Genomic DNA, 19,942 nt, shown 5'->3' with positions numbered 1-19,942 from the left:
ACAAGAATCATCAAACCCAGGAGACTTTTTAGATCTTGCTTCCTTATGCAATTTAGTTGCTTCCTCCTTAGTGCTCCCAGGAGCATTTTAATTGTATCAATATTTTCACATTATTTCTTATGTTCTAATAACCACATCTGTCTCTTAGACACGATTTGTTTTCTAGACAGCAATCACCATTTCTTACTCTCTTTTATGTCCCAGAAATCCAAAATAAGTATGGAGTTGGCTCCCATCAAACCCACTTCACCCATATCTCCATTACAGAGAGAAAAAGAAAGTCTCTCATATTGTGGACATGGGCGCCTCAGTAAGAATTTACTGACTGATTACTATGTGCTGGGTGCTGTCTAATATGTTGGAGATACCAATAAGTAGGAAAGATCTTACTCTTTAGGGGACATTAAGTAGTAAACCAATCAACAAAAAGACTATTTTAAATCATATTGGATGTTATGAAAAAATAAAAGTGAGCAATGGGATGAAGAGTAAAATGAAGGAATGATATGGTGGCACTGAAACTTTCAGCTCAGACCTGATCAATGAGAAGGAGCAGTCATGCCATGGTCTGCAAGGGGACAGTGTCCTGGAAAGAGCCATTAAACTACAGAAATTTTAGTTTACTGGGGGTAGACATTGGGAGGGGTGTAGAGGGAGATGGTGGAGCTGGTTAATTGCTAATTCTCACTGCATCTATTATCAGAGCAAGGTACTATCTTTCCCCCTTCACTCGGCATATTCTTTTCATTACCACTCCCCTTTTCTTAATTCTGTTCCCCGATTTCCATTAAATTAGAAGGACATGAGCCTCTGTCAGCAGCAAACACATCTGGAGCTCTTCTAACCTCTAATCACATAAACACCAATCAGAAAGCCAATGGAAAATAAAAGCTGAGAGTACTAAGATTTAGCTTTCACTCTTATTAAGTCCATTCAACTAAGGTTTATTTTTATGACTATTACATCTCATTATCAGTACTGATCATAGTCATTTGTTTCTTTCTATATTATCTCATAGGAAGTCCTATAATGGGGTAAATATCTTTAACAAAGGTGTATATTTAACTATACAGTAACATTTTAAAAGATCCAGCAAATGCATCTAAATAATATTTTCCAAGGTAGGAATAAACATTTCAGTTAATAACTATACTACTGATTTTAGTATTACTAAACTTGAAATTTCTTCATCATTATCATCATGTACTTCATTGCAAGTATTTATTCATGAAAAACTATAATCAATAAAAGAAAGAAGAAGAGAAGAAGCTATTTTCTGCCTCATAACCAGATTGTCCAGATGTCATGCCTGGAATACATTAGAAGTGACATTTAGTCATGTTTCCAGTCATTTGGAACATACAGATTTCTGTTGCAATCTGGAAACTGTGAGCCCTGCAGTTAGCAAAAGCAGTCCAGGAAAGGATGTGTCGCATGGAATGTACTCTACCTGATGTCGTCTTCTGTTCCATCTGGGGGCATCTAAGTTTTTCTTGGGATTCCTCTTCTTCCTGAGTTCCAGCCCCACACACCAAAAACATAAAGAGAAAATCAAAATAATGCATTTACTTGCAGCAATACTTTTGCAAATCTACCAATAATATGAGGTCAAGATCTGAAAATAATTAGACTAAGTCTTTTTAAAAACTGAGACTTTGGAGAAGCAACAAATGCAGCAATAGATATTGAGTAGAGTGACTGTGCGGGCATTGGGTTACAAACTGCAGGGTGCCATACACATGGTTGTATCTGTAAATGCTGCCCCTGAGTAGTACAACCCAGGGACCCCTGTTTGAGGGCATCAGTGACTTAAACATAGTGGTGATGGATTTCTCCATAATATAGAAATTCTGTCAACATGGTACAACACAAGAGAACTATGTTTTAGTTTTTACAATTCAAAGACCTGATTTCATGTACTTTTAAAAATTTTACCACTGTTCACAATTACTCTTTTTTTTAATGTTCATAGCAGCTTTATTATTAATGACCCAAAACTGAAAACAATCCCAGGATGTCCTTCAGTGGGTGAATGGTTAAACAAACTATGGTACATCCATACCATGAAATACTACTGAATGATAAAAAGGAACAAACTATTGATACATGCAACAACTTGGATGGAATTCAAGGAAATCATGCTGAGTGAAAAAAAAGCTAATCTTTAAAGGTTACATACTACATGATACCATTTATATAACATTATAGAAATGACAAAATTAGAGATACAGAGAACAAATTGTAGTTGCCAGAGACTGGGACTTGGCGGTAAGGGAGGGAGCATAGCACAAGGGACTAGTCTGCATTTTGCAGTGGTGGTCACATGAATCTACACATGTAATAAAATTGCATAGAACTAAATGCACATAAATACACAAAAAGAACAAAGTTCAAGCAGTTGAGCACAAATATTTTAATTCTCTAAAATGAAATTTTCTTTAAAGAGTTATCTACAGTTCAAAGTTCATTTCCATGAGGTGTCACATCCACCATCCTTTTAAGAGACATAAAATTATGAAGGGATATCACCAGAAGCTACCTAAACACTTCAGCTAAGGGCTAAGATACAGTTAAAGGTGTTTTCACCCAGAAATCCAGAGAAGGCAATCAGAATGAAACAAGTTCCACATGGTCATACACATCCTGTGAAGGAACTAGAGTGGAAGCCCAAGCTGGTGAGCAACTGGGAGAAGGAAAGAAAAGATGGTTCAAAACAGATCACAAGAGGAAAACCAGTACAAGTGCTGGCTTCAGCATTATCTGGGTAACCTCTATTTTTTGTCAAAGGTGACTGTAATAATAGTGCTAGTGTTGCAAAATCAGTTCAAATCCTATCAAGTTAAAAAAAATCCCTTGTTGACTTGTTTGGATGTAGGTGGTAACCCATATCTTTCCACACCAAGAGAGATCAGTTCTGGCAAGAAAGTTCGAATGTGCCATCATAGTGCTGTTGGTAGGATGCCTTAAGCCAGGCATGTCTCAGTGATGTTCTGCTGGCTGAGATACAAGGTGGAGGAAGAGTAGGCCTTCTTACTCAATCCACTTCTTGGCCTGAAAAAGCCACGAAGGTAGAAGACCTGCCAAGTGGCCAGTCCAATGAGGCAGAACATTGAAAAGAGATTAAAGCATAGGACCAGGTCTTTGTTGACTCATTGGTTCACTCATCTCTTCCTCTCCCTTCTTCATGTAGGCAAAATCATTAACGATAGATTCTGAAAGGTCTTCTAGGCATCGCAGCTCCACCTCCAAAGATGTGAACTTCTCAGCTTTTGTGATCACTTCATAATTTTTCACCTCCACTCCATGCCTCATGTCTCGGATCACAAGTTGGTCAGGTATCTGCCCTGTTCCCTTGCTCTCAAAGCGCACTTCGAATATATCAAAACCTTCCCTTGGTTGCATCCTCTTTGGAGTATAGAATAAGGGCAGCAGAATCTGTGATCTTGAGGTGAGTGTGCAGGCCACCAGAACCCCTAGGCTGGTCGGTATATGCACCAGTGACCAGCAGGTGCTTGTGAATCTCCTCTCCAAGGCACTAGTGGGAGTTAATGGGCAGATGGAAGAAGATGGCAAGAACCGGGCTGGGGCAGAGCAGAGTGAAAGCAGCAAAGGTAACTGGCAAGGACCATGCTGGGCTTGTGAGCCAGACAAACCAGACATGGTGCCGCACAATTATTTTTATCTCTGAGAAGGTGGGTAAATTTATTCTTTGAGTTTTGGCATGATATTCTTTAATGACAGTTGTCACTGCTATAGCATTAATATATAAGTAGACCCAGCTAGGAATAAGGGAGGTAAATTAAGAGGAATGCCTATATATGCTGCTTTTCTAATTTTGTCTGCAAGATGGCTTCATACTGATTCCTTCATTTATTTTTTTTCCTTCATTGAGTAAATATCTGTTGAGTGACTGTGATGAAGCTATTTCTGTGAGATCTTAATCTTTAGACAGGATCCCTTCCAATATTCTTTGAATTATACTGTGGGCAACATAGACTCAGCTTCCTTGCTAGGCAGGCACACTTCCTGTGCGTACTTTGTTCTACCTAAGAAGTTAGTCCAATTGAAGCTATTCCATATTAAACCATACAAGTATGGGTTCCATAAATGATACCAAAGCTATTCTAACTAGAGTGGAACAATAGAACTCAACCACTGATATTGTCCATCAGAAGAGCACATCCCAATTTGCTCTCAGTTTGCAGTTCCTGGGCAGTATCTCATTGCTGGTGATGAAAACCCACCAGTCTCTCTGGGTTGGTTAGTAAGATTTGAAAAAAAAAATGTCCTTTTAAACTCATAAAAATTAGTTTCCTTAAATTACCATCAGTATCAACTCATAAGGGAATTGGTTTCACTTGTTTAGGAACAAATAATTTTCCTAAAGATAAAAAATTAATCTCAAATGTTCATCATCAGGAACGAGTTTCAAAAATTTGTCCTGCTTTTAAAATCCATGAAATAACACTGTCATGGGCAATTTGTGTAAACCATCCTTTGGTTCAATTATTTCAAATTTATATACTACAAGAAATTTTAATAAATTTGTTTTTGAAATTACATTTCTTGCCCTGATCAGTTGGCTCAGTGGTAATGTGTTGGCCTTGCATGTGGGTGTCCCAGGTTGATTCCCGGTCAGAGCATACAAGAGAAGCAACCATCTGCTTCTCCTCCCCTTCCCCTTCTCTCTCTATCTTTCTTCCCTTCCCACAGCCATGGCTCAATTGATTTGAGCACATTGGCCCCAGGTGCTGAGGATGGCTCTGTGGAGCCTCTGCCTGAGGTGCTAAAAGTAGCTCAGTGTGAGCATGGCCCCAGATGGGCAGAACATCAGCCCCACATGGGGGTCACCAGGTGGATCCCCGTCAGGACATATGAGGGAGTCTATCTCCCTCCTCTCACTTAAATAAAAAAATAAAGAAATCACATTTCTGAAAAAGGTGTGAATTAATACTATACCAGAAGACATGCAAATGATTTTTAAAAAACCCCTATCACACTGCAACTTAGTGCAGCAAATAATTTCTTGTTTCACATGCCCCAACAAGACAATAAAAACATGAGAAGCTATTTTATGATACAGCCACAGAGACAATCTCTAGAGATGCCAAAATAATCCAAATAAAGTTGTTTCTTAGATGAAAGGTCTCTCCTTTGAGCCAATAAGACTGTTTACTTTTTTATTGTTCTGAATTCCAGAATAGTGAAATAACTTAGCTCTTTATTCTTCTAAACATCTATGGCTTCAGTTTAAATTGCCCCTCCCTCAATTTTCTCATAAACTAGTAAAAATTGCAAAGCCCTGCCATGATCTGCAGATGGAAGGATACTTGGAATACTTTTGGCTGGAGAGTTCTCAGCATAGAATAAATAAGCATCTGTCTTAGATAGTATAAACTATGTTGTAGTGAAAAAAAGGCTGAGCTCCTTAGATTCTTGTGTTTCTTTTCTTCAGTGCAAATCTGTGATTTGCTGAATTTGTTCTTACTGGCTTTTTCCCCAAAAAGCTGGAATAAAATGACAAGAGTCCAACTGTAGTAGCCATCTGTGGAGTTTGCTGCCTGGCATTCACTCACTCTGTCTAGTAAGTGTGTCCTGATTTTCTCTCTAAAGTCATTCTTTCCCACTCTTAATGAATTGTGATTCCTATAAAACCAACTCCATACACTGCACAAGCCCCTCATCTACCCTAAGGGTTAGGCCCATCAGTCCAACACATTTCTATATGATTGGTGCAGGGTGGTCATGTGACCCAGTTATGTTTATCAACCCAATTTTCTCTGAGATTGGTTTAGACTAGTCATATGACTCTGGGCTGTGCCCATCAGTCCACTTCACAGTGGTCATGTGACTCAGTCAGGGCTGGTGACAGATATTCTCTGGACTTGCAACTTCTATTCTTCCCCACTGATCCTGAAACCTGGGACAACTGTGAAAGTTGGAGTTACTGTCATCACTTGCAGCTGAAACAGAAGTCCACTCAAAGGAAGGCAGAGAAAAGAGATGGACTGATACAGAGTCCTCATTATATCATTTGAGCCCTAAATCTAGGCATGCCTGAAGCAAGTTAACCCTGGATTTTTCAACCTAAGCCAGAGATTAAATTACTCTTAAAAAGAAAAACAACTACGTTGATTTTTTAAAAAAAATCAAAACCATTTCTACTAGGTTTTCTGTCACTTCTAACAGAAAGGGTTCCAGCTGATACTTCTGGGAAGCCTGGAGTGGGGTGTGTTGATTATTGATTTATATACCTCACACACCATCATGTACTTCACAACCTAATTAAATGGAGTGTGACAGGGATGACGCACTGAGGAGTTGCTATGAAAATTTGGCAAACAATTGGGCTTTTCATCTGTGTCTGAGGACTAATCCCAAGATGCTTTATTGAGAGGCCACATGATTTGTATACTTTATGAGATGGTCAGTGAGGTGTGGCCCCAAGAGGAGGCAGAGGTTTGGGGAAAAAAAAAGTTTATCATTCTCACAGGTCCTAGAGAAGGAAGTGTGGCACCCCTCACAGGGCCACGTAAGACACCATGGTGGTCACAAGGAGAAGGCAGGAGCAAGGGGAACATTTAGACCACATACTTTATTGGGTTCCAGAGGGTAAGGCAAGGCAGAGAGAGGCCATCAGGGGAGCCCAAGAAGACGGAATGTGCCACTCCCCCCGAAACCACTTCACCTCACTCTGACCACCACTGAGCCCATGGAGGATGGATTGCTCATGAGCAAAAACTTCATTTCACTAAACTACTCAAGACTGGGGAGCTGGGGACCTTGACCAGAAGATTGCTTAATTCACTGCTTATGTGGTGTCAGAGTGCTAAGCCTCTGCTTTTCTTAATCTCTGCTTGTAAGAAACCTAAATAACTACAGCAAAAGAGGAGATGCATTGGATCTCAGGCTTGCAAAGCTATAGTTCTTGAATTTGAGTGTGTATTCAACTAACCTGGAGGATGTGGCAGAAACACAGAGGCCCAGCCCTTTCCAACTTTGACAAACCTGAGCCTCTGGATTCTTTATCATCTCTCCCATTGGTGCTGATACATACTCAAATTTGAGAATCAATGTTGGGAAGGATGATAATTGGGTCTAATATTCAGACAGTGTCATCTGGGCCTCCCATTCACTCATCTACATTTGTCTGTTTCTATGAATTTATCACTTCTTAGTCTGTTCCTTCATTGCATGATCAAGGCCACTAGAAGGTCTAGGACCACATCCTTTCAGCCTATTGAGACTTCAGAGAAGTATCTCTGAACCCCAGTACACAGAGAGCTCCTTTCAAAGATGGACAAAGAGTGTCTCAATCCCTGCATTCATATCCAGAATTCTAGGGCAAGACTCTGATTGGTCCATCCTGAGTCACATACTTATCTCTAGACACAGGCACATCTCTATGGGGGGATGGGGGCTGTCATTTTCCAGACTTACATCACTGCCCACCCCAATAGCCACTGGAAGGAGGGTGTTCTAATTGTATACTTCACCAGAACCTCAGAGAATAGAGAAGGTGCAGTTCCCTAAGGGAAGCTATGTCCCAGAGTGGGGGAAGAAGGGATCCTGGTTACAGTTCTGTTCAAAATATATACAGGCAGTCCCTGTGTTTTGAACAATATAGGTTCTGTAGGTTTTTGAATTTGTATGTGAGTTGGAACAGGTACATTTACCTATTAAATGTACCTATTAGGCAGATGTTTGTCTTAATATAGTATTTATTTTTACATTTCTGTGCATATAAATACTTAAACATTTTCAAATGCAACCTTAAATAATCTTAAGATGATGCAGTAGATGAAGGACTTGTTGGAGAGGAGGAGACTGGTGTTAGAGATGCAGGGCTTCATTCTGCTGCTGGAGTCAGTTTCTCGAAGTAGCATCAAGGGAGGTTTGTACAGAGCTTTTCTTTTTCTCATCATAAATGGACCTGTAGCATCTCAGGCCTTTGGTAAGTGTATGATAAACTTTGGTGAACCTTTCTTTGTCTGGATTTTGTGCCTCTGTTTGCCACTCCTGCTTCAATTAGACAAAAGCATCAGCTGACACTTTTATAGAAAACTTTTTTGGTTTTGGAATTTGTAGGTCCCTGTTTTCTTCCCTAAATGCTATCATCTGCTGCTCTAGTTTCATAAGGTCTTCATTGGTTAGTTCTTTGCCAAAACTCTATGGGAGTAACTCTATGATGTCATTTTCACTGATGTTCAACTGCAGTTGATTACCAATAGCCCTCATGATGCTCCATTCGTAAGTATGAGTTGTCTGTAAGACAAATGTTCATAACTCAGAAGCTACCATAAGAATACATATGTCTACTGCTTATTTAGTGCCTAGCATGGACAAGAGCTTCATATATGTTACATGTAACATGGGATGATATTAAAAATATTTAAAAGCTTGGATGGTACAAGCCACAAGGTATCCAGAACAGGAAGGGTCTTGGAGGTCCCTGGGGTATAGGTCATAACCTTTTAGTTCAGGGCTCCAAAGATGAGTAATGTGGGACATGGACACCAATCAAGGGCTTGGGAAGCAGTTATTTACCAATCAATAAAAAGTGTTTTAATATGTTAACAGCCAATATGTTCTTACTAATGTATACCTGCTGAATATTTTCAGTCCTGAGTACCATATTAACAACCACACTCCTAAGGGGTAGGGATCCCCTGGAAATATGCTGTAATATGCTAGAGGTATGCAAAACCTCTTCTAGAGCATCAGTTTCACTCAAAGATACGGGAGGGAAAACATGATTTGTATATTAAAACAAATTTGAGTACATTATGGAAAGTTTGTAGAACAGATATAAATGTTTAGGATAACGATGGATGTCAGGAAAGTCTGGACAAGGGGTCCCTGATAGCAGGTACTCCTGTAAAAACAATTGAAAAGCATTGTCAGAGGAACTCAATGTTGGTATTTGTGACCCCATTTTACAGAAGGGACTCTGGAGTGGTGAAGACTTAGCCTAAGCTTGCATGCTTTAAATTGGTCAAGATTCATACCATCTGCCTGGGTCAAAGCCTCTGCTCTCTTAGCCTTACCATGCTGCTTTCTTTTATGTTTGCTTCTCACTGGTATTATTTATTAAAAATTTAGCCTTAAGTGGAAAGAAAGCTAGTTATTAAATAGCTATATTTAGTGAAAGGACTAACTAAAGAAAACTCTGGGTAGAGCACATAAATCATATCGTTTTACAAAGGAATGAGCAACTCTTCTTCAGAGCTAGGGAAGGGCATTTCAAAGACAGACCATTGTGTGTTTTGAGGTTTAGAAAGAGCCAGGGCAAGAAAACCACAGAACAAAACAACACTTAACACATGGAAATTTCAGAACCAAGCATGTAGGAAAGTTTGACACATCATTATGGCTATAATTCAACACGCTTCTCCTAAATTACATAATGATTGCAGAATATTCAAATTAAAATAAACTCTCAAACTGCAGGGAAACTGAAGGTGTAAGACTGGTTGCCCATACTGATTTCTAATGTCTGAATGACTGTCTCTCTCCAAAATTTATGTTGAAATCCATATCTCCAAGGTGATGGTATTAGTAGGTAGAATATTTGGGGGTGATTAGGTTGTGAGGATGGAGCCCTCATGAAAGGAATTAGTGCCTTTATAAAAGAGGCCCCAGAGAACTCCCTCACCCATTCCACCATGTGAGGGCACAAGAAGAAGATGGGTGTCTATGAACTAGGAAGTAGGCTCTCACCAGACACCAAATCTGCCAACACTTTGAACTTGGGCTTCTTAACCTTTAGAGTGTGAGAAATAAATGGTTGTTGTTTAAACCACCCAGTCTATGGTACTTTGTTATAGCAACCTGAACAGACTAAGACACTGATTAACTGAGGATTATTATATATCCCACATATAGATTGGTATTATAGATCTTGAATGAGTGATGAGAGACAATCATGGCTCTCTGGCTACTTACACCTTATACTGTATAGGTACTCCTTAAACACTGGCTGAATGAATAATATCTGTGGTTTTTAAAAAATTAATTAATTAATTAATTAATTAAAGAGAGTCAGGGAGAGAGAGAGACAGGAACATTGAACTGTTTCTGTATGTGCCCTGACAAAGAAATCAAACTAGCAACCTCTGTGCTCCGTTTTGACTTTCCAACATGCTGAGCTATCTGACCAAGGTTTGATTGATTGATTGATTGATTGGGGAACAGTGAGAGGAAGGGAGAGAGCGGAGAGGGGGAAGGGAAGCATTCATTTGTTGTTTTACTCAATTGTGCATTCATTGGTTGCTTCCCATGTGTGCCCTGACTAAGGATCGAACCCACAATTTTGTCACGTTTCTGGATGACACTCTTAACTGACGGCGCTAACTGGTCAGGGCCAAATAATATTTATTTTAAAGAAAAAATTTCCCCCCCAATTTTTTCTTGTGTAAAACTGAAGCTCCAGAAAGCTCCACATGCATATCACATGGCTTCAAGCTCTGCAGGGCACATAGCCAAATATCCCTGGAAGACAAGGCAAGTTTGAGAGAGAATGTGCCAAAAGAATTTCATGCATACATTATGAAACAGAGAATATGAGTATTATTGGAAATTTGGGCCTGGTTTCCATATCCTGATTAATCTCACTTTCAGAACTTATTCTAAGCCATGACATTTGTGGAAGCTAGAATTATGTTTATGAGCAGAAGTTACAACCCTAGATAGTAATACCCAACAACTCTTTTGGTTTCCTGAAGAAATTTACAAAATAAATTGAAATGTGATGGTGGATATTTTTGGTAAACCTTAATTTTTCTAGCCCTAGCCAAAGCTAAGTGATGGTAAGAGCATTTAGATTTAAGTTCCAAAACTCAACCACTTTTTGGAAGACTGAATTGACATGAGGTACTATTTATTAATTGCCCAAATGAACTCAAAATATTGTCTGCAACCACCCTGGGGAAGAACTGCTAAACGAGGGCTGCTTAATGCTCTCTCACCGTCTCCCGGCTCCACCAATATGCAGGGTCCTGACCAAGCATACCTCTTAAAGCAACCTTTAAAACTTCATTTTTAAATATAATTGTGCTGGCTTTTAATTAAAGTATTGTCCTGAAACTGATGGATTTTCAGGAATTTCCCTCACAAAACTTTATGCTTAAAAAATCCTGGAAACCTGTTAGAGAGGATTCAGAATTTCCCTGGGTCAATATAGAACTTTCATATTTCAGGCTGTGTTACAAATAAAACAATTTTTTTAAATGTCCTTCCACTAATTCTTGTTAACATTATTTTAGAAGAGCAATGACATCTAATGAAAAATGAGAGTCAGAAGAACCATCTTCCATCCCATGTAATAATGGGAACCTAAGTTTATACTGCCTGGGCTTTATTGTCTTCTTAACAAAATGGAGAGAACAGCAGCCCTTATTAGCAACATCATTACCATGCTTCCAGAGCAAATAAGTGAGGGAGCAGGAACAGCACCATGGGCTCTTTTGAATAACATACAACATACTTGTTATTTGGAAAGAGACCATTATAAAGGCCAGTATTTATCTTTTTGCTTCAACAGAACCCATTCAATATAAAATCAACATAATGAATCCTGTCACCTTGCTCATAGTGATGACTTAGCAAATACTTATAGTTTGTGGGTTAACCTCACCATGCAGACAATTAGGTGTGTATGTTGGGAGGGGGCAGCTTATAATAAAAAGTGCTGCCAAGAGTAATTTTCTACCATTTTCATTCCCATTCTGCCTATAAATACTTCTCTGCCAAGTTATTAACTTCTGGTTGGAACCTGATAGAACTATAGAACCAATCACTCCTAGACTATAAGGATCAGGGCAACTTACACATACACACTCACACAAACACATACATGAACATAAACACACAGACAAACATACACATGCACAAACACACATATTTAAACACACATACTCACATAAGCACATAAACACATACACACAAAGACACATACACAAATACACACATACTGGAACACACATGCACATATAAGCACACACACATACGATGCATGAACAAACACAAACACACATACAATACACACACTGTACCAAAAGTAAACTGAACAACAATGAAGAAAAAGTCTGGTAAGGAGATTTTTCAGTTGCTTAGCCTCTCCAAGCCTCCTGTAAATGCCTCTGTTCTTCCTATCAGGATACAGGTTATTTGCTTCAGACTCTCTTTTTGTCAGAGCTCCCAGAAAGAGAAAGGCAGTTACTGAAAATCTGAGTGTTGACTTAAGCTATGTCGAGTTCTTTCACAAGAAATTAGTCAACAGAGTTGCATTTTTCCAGACACCATTCCATGGTCTGAGCACCCTCCACCCACCTTCCTGCTGGCCCACTGCTTCCCACAGCATCCGTTGACATAGTCCATCTGTTGACACTCAGACTTACCAGTTTAACTGCTCACTTCTCTGTGGGCCTATCCCTAGAGCAGTGGTTCTCACTGCTAGAAGATTTCCAGGTGTGCCCTATGGTATTCCAGAGAAATATGTGCCTGTTGGAGACCAAAAAACCAACAGGGTTTTTGAAGTTTAGATTTTTGGGGGACAGAAGTGTGGGGAATTGGCTGTAAACTGACAGTCTGCTCAACTCCCCACCTCACTTGCTTGATTAGGTTGCAAAAGGCTGTTAAACTGTGGTGCTGAATTGTTTGTACTACCCCTCATGTTCCCCAGAAAGACTGGAGGCAAGATTCTTCTATCCTTTGTTTGGTGTAAAGTTAAGATAATATGTATGATGGGGGTTTTCTGCACTTGGTAAAATTCTTGGGTTGCCTTGGAAACATGATCAAAGATCTCATTGATTTGCTAATGGCCCACTTTACCCTATAAATAAAGCAAGATGTGGTTTTTGGGTGTGTTTTGTTCTTGCCAGCAGCAATTACAGGGCCATCCTGACTCCCTATTTTCTTAATTCCACATTGTTTCCACTCAGGACCTGGAATTACTAGCTGCACTGGTTCGCGGCATGTGCTCAGATATAAAAATAAATATAGTTACTCTATCATACCATTTCATTACAGAAATACTGCTCTTTTTGTTAACAAATTATTATTATATTTATTATTAACACATCATATATTATTTTTAGATAAATACACCCAAATAAAATGGAATGATTTCTCAAAAAGAAGCATGATGTTGAAGAATCTAATTCTACTGACCAGGTGGTGGCACAGTGGATAGAGCGTCGAACTGGGATGCAGAAGACCTAGGTTTGAGACCCCGAGGTCACCAGCTTGAGCACGGGCTCATCTGGTTTGAGCAAAAAAAAAAAAAAAAAAAAAAGCCCACCAGCTTGAACCCAAGGTTGCTGGCTCCAGCAAGGGGTTATTCGGTCTGCTGAAGGCCTGTGGTCAAGCCACATATGAGAAAGCAATCAATGATCAACTAAGGTGTTGCAACGCACAATGAAAAACTAATGATTGATGCTTCTCATCTCTCTCCGTTTCTGTCTGTCTGTCCCTGTCTATCCCTCTCTCTGACTCACTCTCTGTCTCTGTAAAAAACAAACAAATAAATAAATAATTAAAGTGAGCAAAAGTTAAGTGTAAATAAAATAGGGCTTGAAGGCTGATGGGCAGAATTTATAACATTTTCCATCACTTAACACTGAACAATATGATTGGATTAAAAACCCATTCATGGAAGCTTCAAGTGATTTTGGTTTAACATTAACAGAAGAAGAAGAACTGGCAGCTATATCCACTGATCATGGATTGATGATTAAACATAAGAAATTGTCTCTCTTTTTTTTTTTTTTTTTTTTGTATTTTTATGAAGTTGGAAACGGGGAGGCAGTCAGACAGACTCCCACATGCGCCCCACCGGGATCCACCCGGCATGTCCACCAGGGGGCGATGCTCTGCCCATCTGAGGTGTCGCTCTGTTGCAACCAGACCCATTCTAGCTCCTGAGGCAGAGGCCACGGAGCCATCCTCAGCGCCCGGTCCAACTTTGCTCCAATGGAGCTTTGGCTGCAGGAGGGGAAGAGAGAGACAGAGAGGAAGGAGAGGGGGAGGGGTGGAGAAGCAGATGGGTGCTTCTCCTGTGTGCCCTGGCCGGGAATCGAACCCGGGACTCCTGCACGCCAGGTCGACGCTCTACCACTGAGCCAACCGGCCAGGGCCAGGAATTGTCTCTTCCTTTTGGATTTCTGTAAAAGAAGAATATGTGGCAATATCTAAAAAAGCTTTGAACATTTTACTACAATTTTCAACATCCTATTTATGTGAATTAGAATTTTCTACCCTCAACACAAGAGTAAAAAGAGAGGAATTCTTCAATGTATTAAAGGAGGAAATGAGAGTTTGCCTTTCAAATATATGCCCAAACATTGAAGAAATTGCTAGGACACATCAAGCTCATGTTTCTTAGAAACATAAGAATGAGAAAACTTAACACATTTGCGCCATGACCTGCCAAATTTACTAAATCTTACTAAGAATTTATCTATATATATAAAAAGATAACTTTTTGTCGTTTTTTATTTTTTAACCCCTTTTTTACAAATTTGAAAAAGCATAACTCAAAAATGTAACATGAAAATGTTTTTTAATGTCAGAATAAATTTAATTTTGTCATATTTATTTCATTTAATTACCATAAAAGCACACCTGGACTTTATATTTTTTTCTTTAATATTTGACTTCATTATTTTAACATATTTCTCAGAAATTTGTATATAGTGCGCCTACAATTATTTGTAGGATTTTAAATGCGCCCGACTTCAAAAAGTTTGAGAACCACTGACTTAGAGGAATGGTCCTTTAAGGTAGAAGAGAGGTGTTTATTGGAAAAGGAGATGATTCTGGGCTTTAATCTAAATCGAATGGCAAGCCTGCTTTCTTCTCATGGGAAACTTATTCATTCAGCACAAAGTCACTGAGTACCTACTGTGTGCCTACCTGCTGCTGAGCTATGTGTGAGAGATACAAAAAGGACCAAAACATAGTCCTGGCTGTCAAGGAGCACCTAGAGGAGGAAAACAGTCCCTAGAATGTGAGGATTGTGAGGGGAGAGTTAAGAGGAAGGGTTTCGCTGTCTGCAGGTGATGAGAGGTAAGTAGAAGGAAGACGTGTCAGGGGAGATAGCACCCAATGCCAAGAAAGGGGAAATGGTGGTATTCTAGATAGGGAACAGGTCCAAGAAACACAACTGCTGATAATGTTTTTCCATTTTAATTCCTCTTTAAAAGTGTACCATGTATCTTAGAGATAACTGTATCTCCCATACCTTCCATGTGGCCCATCCTTCTTCCCAGCCTGCCCACTTATTAATATGTCATAGGTTCTCTTGCCCTCTGGTTTTCCACTGGGCTCAGTCCATGGCAATAATGGGCAGGAGATCTGAGAGAGGGAAGAGTGTGAGTTAAAGCACTTATTCTACTCTCTGACCAGGCAGTCTTCTTAGGAAATGCTCTTTATTCCAGGTTCCTGCTGCGGCTTCCTCCTGCCCTCATCCCTTTGCGCCTGTGAGTGGTAACATCTTTTTCACTGTTATGTGTATCCCTTGTGGTTCCTTGCCATCCCACCCACACTTTTGTAAACAGTGGCTTTATTAAGCTCTCCTTGAATAATTCCAACTTAAGGGCCATCTGTTTCCTGTTGGGACCTTGATTGACAGAGCAAATAGCAAATACATCACAGTGAGCAGGATGCAAAAATTATATAAATATGTTTTTTGTGTGTAATATATATATAGATACACAAATATACCAGTGATGGTGCCTAATCAATTCATTCATTTATTCCAAAGGCAGTATGATGGCCAACTATGTGAAAGGCACAACGGGTAAGGGAACCACACTTTTCAGATCAGTTACAACATCCTTTGTTATGGTTAGACTAAGTCTTTTAATTTGGGGTTCATAAAATATGATCTCAATAGCTATGGACAAGGGGATGAGTACTCTCAGAGTTTATCTTCTCGTCTAGTTTAGTCTTCCAAATTCCAAGTCTTTAAAAGAAAAGGCAAATGGAGAAATTCCAAGACATGACCAAGTAACAGCTCTGCATTCTGCAGGTCATGCTAGGCAAAGCTCCCTCGCTTGCTCTCTGAGCGGTGAGTCCACTGCTTTGGGGTTAAAAGCATAGACAATGATAACGAAGGCTCGTGATATGCCAGAGGGTGAGCTGAAAACTTCACGTGCTATGTTGAATTTATTCTTCATAAAAACGCTATAAAGCAGCCATGGTTTTCCTCATTTAGAAGAAAGCTGAAGTTTAAAACGTTAAGCAGCTAGTAGTTAGTGCCAACTAACCCAAGTCTATATCCAATACAAGCCCAAGCCTATATCCAAGGCTCACTGCTCTTAACTATTCTGCTGCAATGTCTCTTCCAGGAAAACAGTTCACAGCCAAAGCCAGAGGCTGTTTAGGGAATGAAATAATTACAGGTTTGGAGGCAAAGGGCTAGCCTGCAATTTTGGCTTACTTTCTGTTATTATATCCACACAGAAATCAGCTGGGGAACCAACTTCACAAAAGTCTTCTTTTGATTCCATGTGGTCAAATCAGCCCTCAACTAACAATTTGCTCAGATTAGATTAAAGATTAGAAAGAAGGGGCAAGTCAAACAAGATGTACCCCAGGGGCACACCAAAGATTTGCTTTTGTGGAGGGTCTGGCTCCCTTTGAATTATCAAATAATTATTGCTTTGGCGAGGTAGTAGAGATTGAAATGTTAATGTGAAGGGAGGTAAGGGGCCATTTGAAATTGAAGGCTATTCTATTTGTGATTAGTTACACTGGAGCAGAGGTGGGCACAGCCTTACCATATACATACTTTCTTTGGGGCCAGGGCAGCCAACCTAACAACACAGGTGGGTTTTATAAAAGGCAAACAATACAAATGCTTGTAATTTAAAGTACCCTGTGGATTTTGAAGAATTCAAGTTTAAGATATGTTTATGCCCTTATAAAAATTGTACCTCACTTTTCCCCTACATCTAAAATACCCATATATAATGGTTTATTCCTGATGTCCCAAATGCTAACTAATCATGTCCCCTTTCACTCTCAGAAGTGTCGACTTAGATGATAAATTTTCACCCTACCTTTGCTGTTATGTAACTGATCAACAAAATAAGGTGAGGGGATGGGTCTGTGAGCTTCAAATAGCCAAGTTTGGTTTTAGGATGAATATTGTCTTCATGCAAGGGCCTAGGTGACTCAATTAACCTCTCTGATCATTTATGTGCCAAGTGAGAATAAAATACGTGGCTTGTAACTTTTAAGAGCAATACAAATAGAAGTAGTTTGTAGAGTTATAGATCTCAGAAATAGACACAACCTGGAGAGATCATTTAAGCACACAGAGTTATGAAGAGACAAGTCATGATGATGCAATCAGTCTTCCCCATAACCCTGTATTGTTTTGGAGAAATCTAGCAACTCAACCTAGCCATGGTAAACTATATGATGGAGAGTTGATGGCCTTCCGTCAAGAAGAATTCTAGCTACCAATTAGCCTGTGTCTGTTCACCTGTGTTTATCACAACAAAATATCTAGTGGTCCCCTGCCCTGTTAACAAACCTCAGAAAAGTGTTCAACCCAGATTCAGCTGCTGGTTCTTAATGGGGAATACACTTGCCAACTCATCAGTGGACTTCATAGAGAAGGGTAGGATTGGCGGACCCAACCCCAAAGACCCGTTGGCTGTGACCAGAGGCACATTGACTGGTCCCAGCGATTTGTTTCTCCTAGTGTCTCTGAAGACTGTTAAAGTCTGCTCCTCTCTGTCCTGTTTACTCATGGTCTGAATCAAGTGTGTCCCCAGTCCCCACTACTCAACTGACTTAACAGTCTTATTTAGAGGGCTATGGATGTAAAGGATATAATAGCTCAGCTCTTAAAGAAGAAGCTGGAAAAAGCTGACTTGGTTCCTCTGCTCCTTTACCTGTTTGTGGCTAACTCTTTTTTCCTCCTCTCCTTCCACCCCAGAACCCCAACCCAGATGTCTCCAAACCCAATTGAATCTCAGAAATGGCAGAGGGTCATTACTTCAGATTTTCCAAGGCTTAGAAACTAGAATCATTTCTTTTTTCTCTTTTTTATTTTTTGTGGCAGAGACAGAGAGAATCAGAGAGAAGGACAGACAGACAGGAAGGGAGAGAGATGAGAAACATAAATTCTTCGTTGCTGCTCCTTAGTTGTTCATTGATTGATTTTTCGTATGTGCCTTGACGGGGGGGGGGGGGGAGGCTACAGCAGACTGAGTGACCCCTTTCTCGAGCCAGTGACCTTGGGCTCAAGCTGGTGAGACTTGCTCAAATCAGATGAGCCTACACTCAAGCTGGTGACCTCGGGGTCTCAAACCTGGGTCCCCCACATCCCAGTCCAGTGCTCTATCCACTGCGCCACCGTCTGGTCAGGCGAAACTAGAATCATTTCTAGGGCAAGTATTACAGACTTTTGAAATAATGCAATTAAAAAGTTGGTCACACCTGTCCAGGAATTAATCACAGGCCAAATTTGAATTTGGCTGCCAATAATTTATAAAGTATTGTGTTTCAGAATCTATTTTCTCCCTCTTACAATAGTTGTAGAGAAAGTGGGAAGGAGGCAACTAAAAATAATCACTTTCCAATGCCTTCACATCTAAGGAAAATGTAAGGGTCACTTTGAAAGTTGTTTTATCCTTCTGCAAAATGGGTTGCCCATGGGTTTCAATGAAAGTAGCTGTTGACTCCCCTTGTATGTAGTTTGTGACATCTATCTTTATGCATCTCTATCTAGACTGATTCTATAATTTTGCACCTTTATTGTTGTGGGGCCACTTGCCACACATTGGCCCAGCCCCAATTCAAATTCTGGTTTTGAAACACAAATAACAAGATTAAAAATAATGTCCATAGAAATTAAAATTCTATAAAAACAAATAATTCATGTTGTAGTACTCCTTAGCCAAGTTAAATCCTGGTGGGTTTGCTTGCAGAGAAGTAGACATCTACATGGAAAGTTCCTTAATTTAGTAATCAAAGGCCCAATTGAAAGTTATTTGAGTAAAAGCAGAAAAAAGTTGTACTAAGTGTTGGTAGAGTGAATGCAAAACCTAGAGGGCTATTAGAATATCTGTATCTTGTAGATATTTGGAAACTATTTGCAAACTTCTAAATGTAATTCACAAAATATTTACTGTTTACATCTAAATGTACACTGTATTTTATCATTTTAAAACATTTTCACACATATTACATCATTAGAGCTATGTAGCAGCCCTTGGGTATATAATAGGGCTCGAAAAGTTATGTGATTTGACCAACATCATATGGCTACTACTCAACTCCAGATTGGTCTGATTTTCAGTATGGGGTTCATTTCAAGATATCCCTGCCGACTTGCTTATGCTTACTGTATACAAAGTAGTGTGCCAGGTTTCAGGGAACTACAGCTTAGAAAACATTGCCCTGCCCTCTTTGAGGCCAAGACAGAAATACAAATAACTTGTAATACAACGTAGATGTATTCATCATAAACTGTTAGGAGCACATGGTGTGGAGGTTCTGAGAAGGGTAGAACCATACTTCTTTGGGGGACTAGGGCGATCTTGCTGACAAAGAGGCCTAAGTTGGAGCATGGAAACTGGGCATACTGTGAGCAAGTAGAGACAGGAGGTAGGGGTACAGTATGGACTTAAGGGGACAATACGAGCAAGGGAAGGGAAAGTATGGTGAATGCTGAGAAGGATAAGACACAAGTTCTGCCCATAGAGAGGGCATTTGTAGGGAAAGTGGTTAAAACACATGGTGCAGTGCTTCAGAGCCACGTAAAGCTTTTTATTCGATTTGAAAGGCGGTGGAAAGCCCACAGTGGAGCATAAAGACTGACCATCCTGAAGATTGGCGTCGAAACAGTTTGTAGACTGGATTGGCGTGTGTCCAACCTTTGAGTGGTAAGGACAATGAAGAATCCTTTTTTAAAAGCCATAATGAC

The 19,942-nt window shown here is 39.8% G+C and overlaps 1 protein-coding gene and 1 pseudogene across 1 annotated transcript in view; both read right to left on the bottom strand.

The window, feature by feature from the left end:
• The window catches only part of FAM107B (family with sequence similarity 107 member B), a 281,121-nt gene that overhangs the window by 152,198 nt on the left and 108,981 nt on the right, over window positions 1-19,942 (bottom strand). The window contains exon 2 of the mRNA XM_066280686.1: window positions 1,451-1,511. Within this exon, the coding sequence (XP_066136783.1) occupies window positions 1,451-1,511 (61 nt within the window). The remainder of the gene's footprint in view (window positions 1-1,450; window positions 1,512-19,942) is intronic.
• On the bottom strand, window positions 2,964-3,660 carry LOC136338004 (transmembrane emp24 domain-containing protein 10 pseudogene; annotated as a pseudogene).

The sequence above is a fragment of the Saccopteryx bilineata genome, chromosome 5 (assembly GCF_036850765.1).
Source record: "Saccopteryx bilineata isolate mSacBil1 chromosome 5, mSacBil1_pri_phased_curated, whole genome shotgun sequence".
Lineage (NCBI taxonomy): Eukaryota > Metazoa > Chordata > Mammalia > Chiroptera > Emballonuridae > Saccopteryx > Saccopteryx bilineata.
The sequence above is the reverse complement of the archived record's forward strand: the minus strand, read 5'-3'. Positions and strand labels throughout refer to the sequence as shown.